At 42.0% G+C, this 12,251-nt stretch overlaps 1 protein-coding gene across 2 annotated transcripts in view; it reads left to right on the top strand.

Moving 5' to 3' along the window:
• ADAMTSL1 (ADAMTS like 1) overlaps window positions 1-12,251 on the top strand; it is a 703,777-nt gene that overhangs the window by 474,335 nt on the left and 217,191 nt on the right. For both annotated transcript variants that reach the window (XM_060237245.1, XM_060237246.1), the window contains 2 exons: window positions 1,313-1,387; window positions 11,840-11,997. In XM_060237245.1, the coding sequence (XP_060093228.1) occupies window positions 1,313-1,387; window positions 11,840-11,997 (233 nt within the window). The remainder of the gene's footprint in view (window positions 1-1,312; window positions 1,388-11,839; window positions 11,998-12,251) is intronic.

Here is a 12,251-nt window from a genome sequence, read left to right as displayed (position 1 = left end):
TACGGTATAAACTTTATAAAGGACACAGACAAGCACAAAGATTTTTTTTAAAAAAAACCTGAAAATAAAATATGCTTAAAAGATTAGAACTCTTGCAATATTTTATTTAACAGTTTCTGATAACTGACACCTCTTGCTCTGAATTATTGCATCAAAATCTGGAGACAATGTCTATGTTCTAGCAATCTTAAGTATGCTGTTCAGGTGTGTCTCTGTAAGTTGCAAACCTACTTTTGATTTATTGATATTCATTACAGAAATCTCATGGTCAATGCTTTGAGCCTAAGACACAGGGGAAACCCTGAAAAGGCTGGACATTGCCAGCTTTTGTACATAAGTTGCTTCATGTGCTGGTCAGCTTTGCTCTGTAGCTCCTGTGCGATTGAGCAAGCCTGGCAAAACAGGCTGTGATTCAGAAGGAGGCAAGAGACAGAGAAGGAAGCAGATGACAATGAGTTGCTTGCAAGTCTGATAGGAACCCTGATCCATCCCTCAGGTCACATGTTTGACATCACTGATGTACTGTGTGATCGCTATTTTGTCTGGCAGTGTCTTTATATTCCAGCATTGGAATGCACAAACATGTACCCTGAAAAATCAAGATTTCTGATTATGTGTACTGATGCCAGAACATACAAAAGGCCTGTTCAGATGTTCTGCTGTGCAGCATTCATTCAAATGAATCAGAACCTTGATTTTGTGGGACTGGTTCATGCGAATAGATGCTCTAACTACATGGAAAATCTATGGGCTCCCCATTTCACATGAGACAGTAAAAATTCATACTAGGTGCATTGCAGAAATCCATATGCTCCCAATGAACGCAGGTGGTGGGCTCCTAGTTTGCAGGAACAGAACATCTGTAGAGGGCTAACGTACTGAGATGATTATATCCTGGTATGTTTGGTAGGAGTGCTGGAAGTGTAATGACTGAAAAGGACTATCTATAGGAGTAGCTGCTGCTACTACTGATTTGGAATAGCAATATCTATTTTTTATATAAATGAACATAGAAAAATGTAATCGAAAATGGTGTTTCTCTTGAAAATATTTGTCCATAATGCAGCACACAATGAAATACAGAGTTTGTGAGTTGGCAATGAGCATGATAGCTTCACATTAGTCTTTTATTTTTCTTCAGGGGTCATTGGATTTCAGTGGTTTTTTTTCAGACTAGCAAAAAGTTTGCTTGCAATTTTCCCATGAAGAATTGCTTTCATTGCTTGTTTGGAAATTGGAAACTTCCTTTGATTTTGTTGACCATGTGTGGTTTTTGTCTTCTCTTCTGCCACCCCCACCCCCCCACCTCCAGCGGATGACAGTGTGGTTGCTATTCCCTATGGAAGTCGACATGTTCGCCTGGTGCTGAAAGGGCCTGGCCATTTATGTAAGTAAAAAAGAAATAAAAAGAACACCCAACACTTGTGCTAGTTTTCAGAATCCTCTTGATGTCCTGTGGGGCTGTATTTAAAACAAGAGTTTAGGGGATGGGGTTTTCCAATTTCAGCACAAGGGGGCCATGATTCCATCCTTAAATGCCTTTGCAAATCCAAGAAATATCAATAAGAGACACATATATATCTGAAGATAATGTACCCAAGCCTGGTCTGAGTTTTCAGCCATTCCTGTTTCTATATAACTTGGCTATATAACTGGCTAGCTTGATACTAAGTGCTTCTGTAAAAAAGATTTCACTGGCAGATGAGGATACATTGAAGGCTTCCCTGCTGTTGAGATCAGCCTTCAAATTGCTTATGCATTTAACACATGTTCTTGCTCACATGTTTACTTTTGTGTTTCTCTGGCATGGATTAAAAAATGGAAAGGAAACATGCACATTAGATATTGGATTGTGTTATTTAAGGGAAGTACCAACCAAAGAAATTACACCTAAAATATCAGCCATTGCTAAGGAATATGACTTTATAGAGTTATGAAGGATGCAAACTCAATAAGGACACTGAGATGCTTAGCTCCAGTATACCACCATGGACTTGGTTTCACAGGCCAGTGTCCTGAGGGCATCTTAGCTCCCAGCTGGCTTCTTTTTTCTGACTTCAGAAAAAGTTGTTGTTGTTCAGTCGCACAGTCGAGTCCTACTCTTTGCGACCCCATGGACAAAGTCACGCCAGGCCCTCCTGTCTTCCACCATCCTCCGAAGTCTGCTCAAATTCGTGTTTGTTACATCAGTAACACTGTCCAGCCATCTCATCTTTTGCCGTCCCCTTCTTCTTTTTGCCTTCTGTCTTTCCCAGCATCAGGATCTTCTCAAGTGAGTGCTCTCTGCTCATTTGGTGGCCAAAGTATTTGAGCTTCAGCTTTAGCATCTGACCTTCCAAGGAACAGTCTGGGTTGATTTCCCTTAGGACTGACTGACTGGATCTTCTTGCAGTCCAAGGGGCTCTCAAGATTCTTCTCCAGCACTACATCTCAAAAGCATCTATTCTTCTGCGCTCAGCCTTCCTTATGGTCCAGCTAGAGGGCCGATCAAATACCAACTAGACATTTATCTGAGGGTACAGGAAATATGGTTTACACCAGCTTTTCTCAAATTGAGGTCAGAAGGTAAACCCTTCTTATATTTCCAGATGACATGGAAATGGAGTCCTGTCAGTTTTCTAAGGATATGGTTCAGAATCCCCACCCCCCAATTAGGAGAAGGGGATAGAATTGGCTTCCCTTCTCTTTTGACAAGCAGGAACTCATAGAGCTAGTGCCAGCCACAGTCACCTAGCCTAACTTCAGGGTCACCTCAGAGCACTAAGCAGAAAACATGCTGATTAGTGGCTTCAATTCAGTAGCCCTGTTCTAGGAACTCTGATTGGTTGAGTAGCATCAAGGAAGTGCAGTCATCTAATAGTAACTCTTCAGTGTTTCAGGCAGAATCTCTGCTTAATGGGTTGCATTTTTAAATGAACATACCTTTAAAAATATTTTGTTACATACACACAGCTTACCTTCAGTCACCAGTGAACATGCTTGTGCTTTGGTGGTAGCTGCTTCCAAAGCAACTTTAAAAAAAAATCTGCACAGCCAATCAGATCTCCAGTGGCAAAAACCCCACCTGGCCCTACCCTCCTCCTAAAAACATGTGGTGGGTGCCAGGAAAGATGCTGGGGAGTGCCATGTTGGGGACACCAGATCTAGAAATGATTAACCAGTAAGGAAGTTTCTCGCTGCCTCTGGCACAAAGTCCCTTCCAATCAAAGGCTGGGAATTGTTCAGGACTTTTTTTGTAGCAGGAATTCCTTTGCATATTAGGCCATATGCCCCTGATGTAGCCAATTCGCCAAGAGTTTACAGGGCTCTTAGTACAGGGCGTACTGTAAGCCCCAGCAGGATTGGCTACATCAGGGTGTGTGTGGCCTAATATGCAAAGTTCTGTTACAAAAAAATCCCTGGCATTGTTAGAACTTGGGTCAAGGCCTTTTGAGTTGCGGCACTTTAGAATCAGGTACTCTTTGAGACCTGCCTTTGTAGGCCATTTACATAGGATAAAGGAAAACTTAACCCCCCAAAATGAAGCTGATGAGGATTTCAGACTATCAATTTGAAGACACAAGGGGCGTTTTTGCACAGGGCTTACCCCAGAGCGACGTCCCTCTTCACCGCACAGCGTCTGCGCGGATTTCGCACCAACTGCCCCGCAGAGCTGCAAAGAGCCGCGGCTTTTGCGTCGCAAATGTAAACTGGTTTTTGGCGGTTTACATTTGCGACGCAAAAGCCGTGGCACTTCGCGGCTCTTCCTGGTTCTGCGGAGCAATTGGTGCCAAATCCGCGCAGACGCTGCGCGGTGAAGATGGACGTCGCTCCGGGGTAAGCCCTGTGCGAAAACGCCCAAGATCAGATACCTCCATGGAGCATACACAGCTTTCTGCAAGTGCTTTCAAAAGGGGCTGTCTTTGTGTTGTGAAGTGTGTATCAGGAAAGGAGGATGTGAAGGACTGGGGATCTGTGAATTTTTAAAAAATGTAAACGAGGATCTATAGGTTGAAAAATGCTAGATTAAGCCATAAAGAGATGAAAGACAAGGGTTCCAAGTATATCTTAATGGCTTGCATTCCTATGAAAAAAATGGAAGTCTCATGGGTTCTATCTGCACATTACTAGCTATTATGCTATTGTTCTGCTGTAGTGATTATTTGCAATTGGATTATACTGTGTCGACAAGCCAGCCCACCTGCAAATGATTGCCATCGTGCAACAACAGCACAAGGTGAGAGTAATGCATTTTTCAAAGGTGGACTCCTGGAATGCAAACTTTCTCCAGCCCTGTGTGTCTTAAGACCTGACCTTCTCCCAGGTTCACCTGGCCCATAGCAGGTGGCCATGACCCTAGCCCTGCTTGCCCTTATAGTACCCGGCAGCAATACACCCACACTACCAAGGGGCCTAGGATGGTGTCAGCCCTCTTCCACCTTTCAATGTCATCTTTTCCTAAAGGAATTGAACAGAAGATGCTTTAGAATTCTTGCTGTAAATAAAAATACAATAGAGATAGTGGATTTTGAGCAATCTTTGCAGGATATTTAGAAGTCAGATATTACCATGCAGATGTGCAGTTGGTTGCTCTGGGGCTGCAACTAGCTTCGCCTTTTTCATGCAGCAAACAGAAACTGGTTTTTAGAGGATCTTGTTTGCTGCATGAAAGAGGCAGAGCTAGTTGCAGCTCCAGGGCAGATAGTGTGAAATCTTGACAGAAGCCCTGTGGAGAAGATGAGAGTGAGTGACATAAGGCTAGTGAGGAATCGATCACAGTTTGTGCTCTGTGGTTTGTACTGAAGAACAGCAGTAGGTAGAGGGTAATTTTTAAATATGTGTTTAGATTTAGAGCTCAAAATTGCACATTGCACACTAGCAAAAGGAGAAAAAAATAAAGGGAAATCTTGAGGAATAAATGGTCCTCTCTTGGCTTGTCTGCCTGTGGCTCTTCTTTCCTTCCCTATAAATGGCTTTACCATCTTACCTTCTCTTTTTGCATGTGCTGTTTTTTCAAGAAGCAAGTGTTATCTCTTTGCAGCTCTGTTTTCAATAAGATTAGACTGTACAGAAGCCAAGACAGAGAGACTTCATAGAGCAGTCTGTGTGCACAGATGAGAGAAGTAAATACCTTTTTTTATGTGAGGATGGGAACTTGTTTAGGTGAGGTAGTTTATATATGACTTTCACCATGGGGATAGGGATGAAAGGATTTCCAGTTCCTGTACTGTTCTGGAAGTTAACTCTGTGCTGTATTCCATTCCTTTTTAATTCTGGGTTTACTAGGAATATTTCTGATATTAATTCTAGAATTGTCACATGAGCCTTGCCACAACTCTCAGTTCCCCCAGCACCTTAATGTCTTTTTTCTTGTCTGCATTAACAATGTACAGTGACAAACACTGCAAAAAAGCAATCATGTGTATGGTTGTATCATATTCTTTATGTGAAGTATTCCACTGATGCACGCATTCACTCCTGTGTGTGTTGTAAGTGTTGTCAATTCACTTCCAATTTATGGCAACCCTATGGATTAATGATCTCTGAAACATCTGATCATTAACAGCCTTGCTTAGGTCTTGCAAACTAAAGGCCATGGCTTCCTTTATTGAGTCAATCCATCTCAAATTGATTCTTCTCTTTTCCATTTACCTAGCATCATTGTCTTTTGAAGTGAATCTTGTGACCAAAGTATGATAGCCTCATTTTAGTTGTTTTAGCTTCTAGGCTTGATTTGATCTACAACTCACTTATTTGTCTCTTTAGTGTTTTCCAGTGCTTACATGTCCATATGATTAGGGTTGCCAGGCAACCAAGATGAGGACCAGAAGTGGGGGGTATCAGTGATGATATGAAGTTACTTCTGGAAAGACCTAGAAGTGATGTCACATCTTTCTAGGAAATGTCAGAACCATAGGGAGTTTTGGCAATGCCTAAAGAGTTTTTCCTAGATGGATTTTCACTGATACTTTGAGGACATGATGCCCCCATCCACTTCCATCCCACAAGGCAAGATTTTCCCTTCATTTATCTTTCCTTTTCTGACTGAGCTGCCCTAGGTATCTGCTTTCTTCTCTCTTCCTTTCTGAAGAACTCTGGCTGTCCCACCCTATCACAGTATGATATTTTGGCTGATGGTTCAACCCAGGAACATGAGAGAAGGATTGGGAGCCCCCTTTAACTTAAATTTAAATGGCACTCAAGGCATTTGGAATGCCAAATCAACAAAGTATTTTATTCAACATAGAGGGGAAAGATCAGGTGAAATTGGGATAAAATTTCTGAGAACTCAGTATAGAACTCTGAAGTAAAACAGTATATGCACAGACTTCAGTTCATATGTTTCAGGCTACTGAGAGTTTCATAAACTTTTACCAGTGACTTAGGATTTTTAAGATGAGAGGCTTTTGTTCCAGTGTTTCCAAAACACTCCAGTACACTTTTTTGAGTATTCAGTGAGTCTTTCAGTTTTCAGAAGGCTGGTACACTCTGTCCAGTACCCAGATCCCTTCTCTAAACACACCAGTACTCTTCTTGAGTTTTAATTGACTCTTAAAATTTCACATGGATTTCTCCACTCCTCAGGCTATTTCCCTGTTTTAACTGGGTTGGGAAATTCTTCTCTCTCTAGATCTATCGCCTTTTCTTGGCTTGAATGGAAGTCTTTACCAGACTACCCACTCTTCCTTGCCAACTCTCCCCCAGTTCTCCATGTTAAACTGCTCTCAGTCAGGGCTGAATTCAGAATGAATTCTCCTCAGCATCCAGTTCAAAAGTCTTTCTCCGCTCAACTGATGCTAACCAATCAGATTTTTAGGATCAGGTTGTCTCTGAAGGCTTTCTGGCTCTATGAAGAATTTACCCACAGTTCTTTACCTATTTGTACAATACTTCTAACCTTTTGAAAGTACAGTCCACCACAGAGGGGTTTTCTGTAACTTTACTATCAAGGCCACAAAGGGGGGGGGGCACTTACAGTTGCCAATCCCCAATTGGGGACAGGGGATCCCCCAGTTTGGAGGCCCTGACCCATTTCAGAGTTATCAGAAAGTGGGGAGGGGAGGAAATGTCTGCTGGGCACTCCATTATGCCCTATGGAGACTAATTTCCATAATGGTGAATTGATCAGTGGGTATCTGGGGCACTGGGGGTGTGTTTTGAGGTAGAGGCACCAAAGTTTCAGCATAGCATCCAGTGCCTCTCCTCAAAACATCCCCCAAGTTTCAAACATATTAGACTAGGAGGTCAAATTCTATGAGCCCCAAAAGAAAGTGCTTCTATCCTGTGTTTGCCAGAACTCCCTTTGGAGTTGAATCATGCTTGTCACACACTTGCTCCTGGCTCCACCCCCAAAGTCTCCTAGCTGCACCCCAAAGTCCCCAGATATTTCTTGAGTTGGGCCTGGCAACCCTACCAGGACTGGAGAAACAAAATTCCCAGGGCCCAAGTCAGCTGGAGGGTCTCTAAAGCCAGTGTCATGCTGCAGTCACAGAATGAATTTACTTTTTTTCCTAATGTTTTTCTGCACTGCAACCACGAGGGACGAAGGGAAGCCAGTACACAGCAAACAGTTGTTTTGACTCCACTGGCTGGACCTTTCTGCCACATTGACTAGGAGGCTGAGAGAAACCCGTTGCTTATCAGAGCCTGCTTTAGCCCATCAGCCAAGTCAGCACTGGAGAAAAGCAAGACCAGTCAGGACATGCATCAGTCCTTGCCAGGATGCGGCCTCCTGATAAAGTTGTTACCTCCTGCAATCTATGGCTTCCCTCTTCCTTTAGTTCCACCCAGCTCCATAGTTTTGTCTGCGCATCTAGAACTTGCAAAGGGGCAGCCCTGTTAGTATGTGATAGTAACGTTTTAAAAAGAGAGCCTTTGTCCTTTCCATAATTTATATGTTTTCAAACACTATTCTAATCCTTCTCCTTTGATTTGCTCTCTTCCTTTCACAATCTGCCATTTCTCTATCCTGTCTTCTAATTCCCCTCTTCTCTTAGTTTTCAGTCTTGTTCTCAACTGCTTCTCATCCATCCTGGTTGGCAACTTAGAACTTATTTAATAGTAGTATAATAGCAAACCTTTGTTAATATTATGAACAAAAGGGAGGAGTTAATATTTCTCCATAATCTATCATAGTAGTAAAAGGATTCTACCATGCCTCTACCCTTTAGTGAAGAACGTCCAACCCAAGGGCCGTTTATGGCCCTCAAGATCACTTGGTATGGCCCTAGGGGATTGCTGGGCCGAGCCAAGCCACGTGGTGGCCTCCCTGGGGCCTGGCTGGCCAGTGAGGATTGTGGGGCACAGCTGTGCTGTGCAGTGGCTTCCCCAGGGCCTGGCTAGCCAGCAGAGATTGTGGGACCCAGCCACACTGCGTGGTAGCCTCCCTGGGGCCTGGCTGGCCAGCCAGGATCGCTGCAAGGCCTAGAAAAGTCACTGTCACTGTTCTTTATTTCTTTTCATTTCTTTATTTCTCTTTATTCCTCTTTCTTCTCCCCATTTCTTTATTTCCCTTTATTCCCTTTTCTTCCCCCCATTTCTTTATTTCCCTTTATTCTCCTTTCTTTCCTCCATTTCTTTATTTCCCTTTCTTTTCTTTCCATCTCTCTCTCTCCCTTTCTCCCTCCAGGTACCACCAATTCAATATGCTGATATTAGGGGATGTTGTCTAATATGCTAATGAGTTCCTGCTGGGCTTTTTCTACAAAAAAAAAAGCCCTGGACCTAGGGCATTTGCCTAGGGCGGTGACCCAGGGGTGGGTGGGTGTGTACCAAATTAGGCTCTCCCCACATGACTTCAAATAGAAAAACAATTATTTGCATTAATTTTTGCATTAATTTTGCTGGCCTGAATTGTTCTCTCTTGGCGGAGCACTGTTTTTAAAGTTGATAATTTTGTATGGCCCGTGAATGGTGTTATAAATATCCAAATGGGCCTTGGCAGAAAAAAGGTTCCCCAGCCCTGCTTTACATGCATGATAATAGAATATTAATCTGTCTTAATGGTAATAAATGAAGAACAGAAGCTAGAATTTAGCTTCCATTGCAAATAGCTTTGTTTTTGGCCCTGGAACTCCCGTGATCATCTGAAGCTAGTGCCACAATGGACAGGCAGATGGACATGTGGATGCTATTGTTATTACAGATGCATCATAATAGCTAGTCAAGTGATTTATGTTGTTATGATATTTGATTTGGATCAGGGTCATATGGGGACCCCAGATGGAATCATTGTCCGGGGGGCAGGGTTGGCTCTCAATGGCTCTGTTTACCATAGAGTTTCCAGCAATTCCTACTAGGCCATGATATCGCTTCAAGATTTTTCCTAGAAGTGATGTCACATCATCACTGGCAGCTTTTTCCCTGTCCTATCAGCTGCCTGGTGGTATACGGAGGGTATATGGCAACCATGTGCATTAGTATCATAGAGGAAGGGAAAATACACAAAGCAACAGAAAGCTGTGGTGAATTATGTATGCACAGAACTTTGTACAAAAATTTGGAAATACAAAGCAAAATAGTAGAGGGTTCCCAGTGCCTTGCTTCCAGTTTGTGGATAAGGCCTAGTAATATATAATGCCAAAACCCAGCTAAAAGCTTAGATGGGGAGAATTTCAAAGTTTTCATTAAGCATTTTCATTGTGAAATTAATGACTGGGTCAGCTGACTGACTGCCCAAAGTGCAGGTTGATTGACACAGTAGTTGTGTGTCTACTTGCTCCATTAAGAAGAGGCAATGCCACTTTTCAGGCAAATTGTGAAGGGGCTCTTAAGGAGAAAATCAAGAGAACCATTTCTAATTTGGATGCTGCAGGAAAGGTTTGCTTATTTGGATTTGTTAATTTAAACATTGTATGTTCCTTGTGCCTCTCTGTGGATTTGTAGGGGCCTTGTAACATGATTTTCAAGACCCAGAATGACTCCTAGATGATAACCGTTTTTTAAAAGTGTCCTGGAATAAACTCATTGTCACCTAACATTAAATCACAGTTTTGCAATGTGTTTGCAGTTAATGTGTTCCCCTGGCAAAATGCTCACAGGCCAGTTTGAGTAATGAGAAGATACTGAAAGAAATAGTCTAATAAGCCTAACAGATTGACGCCCAAGGGAGTTTTCATTGAGTAGGTCATGTTATTACATTGCATCTATAATTTGTCAGGTTGATATCTCATAGCATTAAAAAATGTAATCTTATGAAAAACCTCAGTTGTGGTGCCAAGTATTTGGTTTCCTGTTCTATATCCATGTGTACTCCTGTATCTGTTTTCCTCCTACTTTTTCTTCTCAGTTGTGTCTCTCTCCAGCTCACTCCCCACCATCCATTTTTACAAAACTTGCAGGGGCTAAAAGTGGGAGGACAACAGTTACAGGAGCGTACAAATGGTGATATTCATCAAAGGATAACTGATTGGTACCATTGTAAGTGTGATTGTGTGTGCGTGCCCGGATTTAAATATGATACTAGCAATGCAAAAACACTAGCCCGTGCAAATTAGTACTCAGGTAGAAATTAGTTGAAACTGATTTGCTACTTATGAAAAGCAGCTATGCATTAAGGACTTAAAACATGAAATGTTTACATGCTAAAAATTTGTTTACATACACATGTGTGTGTCAGAGGATCATCTGCTTTCCGATGCATTCTGGGATCATCTGTGCCTGTGGAACATGTATTTTCCAATGCTGGCTGCACTGTTCATTGTTTGTGCACAAGTCTAAGACCAGAGCATATTAATATTTTCTTAACAAAATAATAGGAGCAGAACATTTAACTGAGACTTCTACATGATGGGCTTTTGTTCTAGCCTCTCTTATGGCTACCATTATCCCTGTCACACCATAGTTATTTTTTGAAAATCAAGTATTCTACTCACTATAGCTTTGTAGCATTAATGCCATAATCTCCTTGTTCCTGGGTTTCATTTTTTTTTTTTAAGAAAAGGAAGTTTCTAGCCCTTTTCAATGGAGTTTATACGACTGATCTAGCCTATACATTTTCCCTGATAACTCCGCAATAAAGAGTGCTCGAAGATCTTCTTTAAAAAAAAAAAAAGATGGGAACTAGGAGATTGTGACAATTTATTATAATGCTATGAAGATTTAGAAAGAGCCATTTTTAAAAGGTCCTCTAGCATGAGAGGGGCAATGGTAGAGGGGAGTTGGAATAGGAGGGAGGCACACTTTTCCATATACATAGCAGCTTGCATGCCAGTGTAATCAAGCAGGTAAGTGTGTCTACCTGCTTTGGCATCTGCAAAGTCACACTGCAAAGTTGCCTAGCCAGCATTGTGTTTAAATCAGTCCATGGGCAGGGGATATATGTAATGGAATTTTGAAGCACTTTGGAAAGCACACAATGAAATTCAGAGCTCACCCTCTCCACCCCAGCCTGCAGACCTTCTGGCTGAGGCTTTGTTTTCTCCTTGGATAGCTCTGCAAAAAGGTTCATGTTTATATAACTGTAGCCCTTGTATGAAAGATGTGAGGAAGCCGTGCACTCATAGTTCTTTTCCCCCTCCTTCCCGCCGTACCATCCTTTAGTAGGAATTATTGTTTAACTTGTTCACCTATTCTGGGAACTACAATAATTCCTACTAAAGGATGGTACAGCGGGAAGGAAAATGAAGTTTAGATGCAGGATTTAAGGGGGAACACTTGAAGGTGCAGGTGAAGTCACCAGAAAGAATGAACACATTTAGTAGCTGCAATTTCTAGTTCAGTTTTAGGAAAATCTGCCTCTCAAGTAAAAATGGATTCCATTGCAATTAATTTTACCACTTCAAAGGATGCTAACATTGCCAAAATTATTTTGTTTTATCCTAAGAGCATTGAAAATAATTACATTGTTTATGTTTGGCAGATTTAGAAACAAAGACACTACAAGGTGTGAAGGGTGAAAACAGCCTCAGCTCCACAGGCTCTTTTCTTGTGGAAAATTCTAGTATTGACTTCCAGAAGTTTCCCGACAAGGAGATACTGAGGATGCCAGGCCCTCTCACAGCAGATTTCACTGTCAAGGTGAGGAACGTGGATTGACTGATGCTTCTCTTTGGAAATGAAATGAAGCTATAGTTTGCCATGTTCATGCCTGTGTGGTACGTGACACAGCCTAGGGCCCCATGATGATTCACAAGAGGAGAAACATCACAAGAGGGGAAACAAATTGCTACTCCCATTTCACTCAAAAATGTCTCCATCCAGGATTCAGTAAACTCCCTAAGAACTGAGCAGACTAATTTTCTCTCCCCTTTTTTCATTTAACTGACTTTCAG

Source organism: Heteronotia binoei, chromosome 4 (genome assembly GCF_032191835.1).
Source record: "Heteronotia binoei isolate CCM8104 ecotype False Entrance Well chromosome 4, APGP_CSIRO_Hbin_v1, whole genome shotgun sequence".
NCBI lineage: Eukaryota > Metazoa > Chordata > Lepidosauria > Squamata > Gekkonidae > Heteronotia > Heteronotia binoei.
This window is presented reverse-complemented; position numbering and strand designations above follow the sequence as displayed.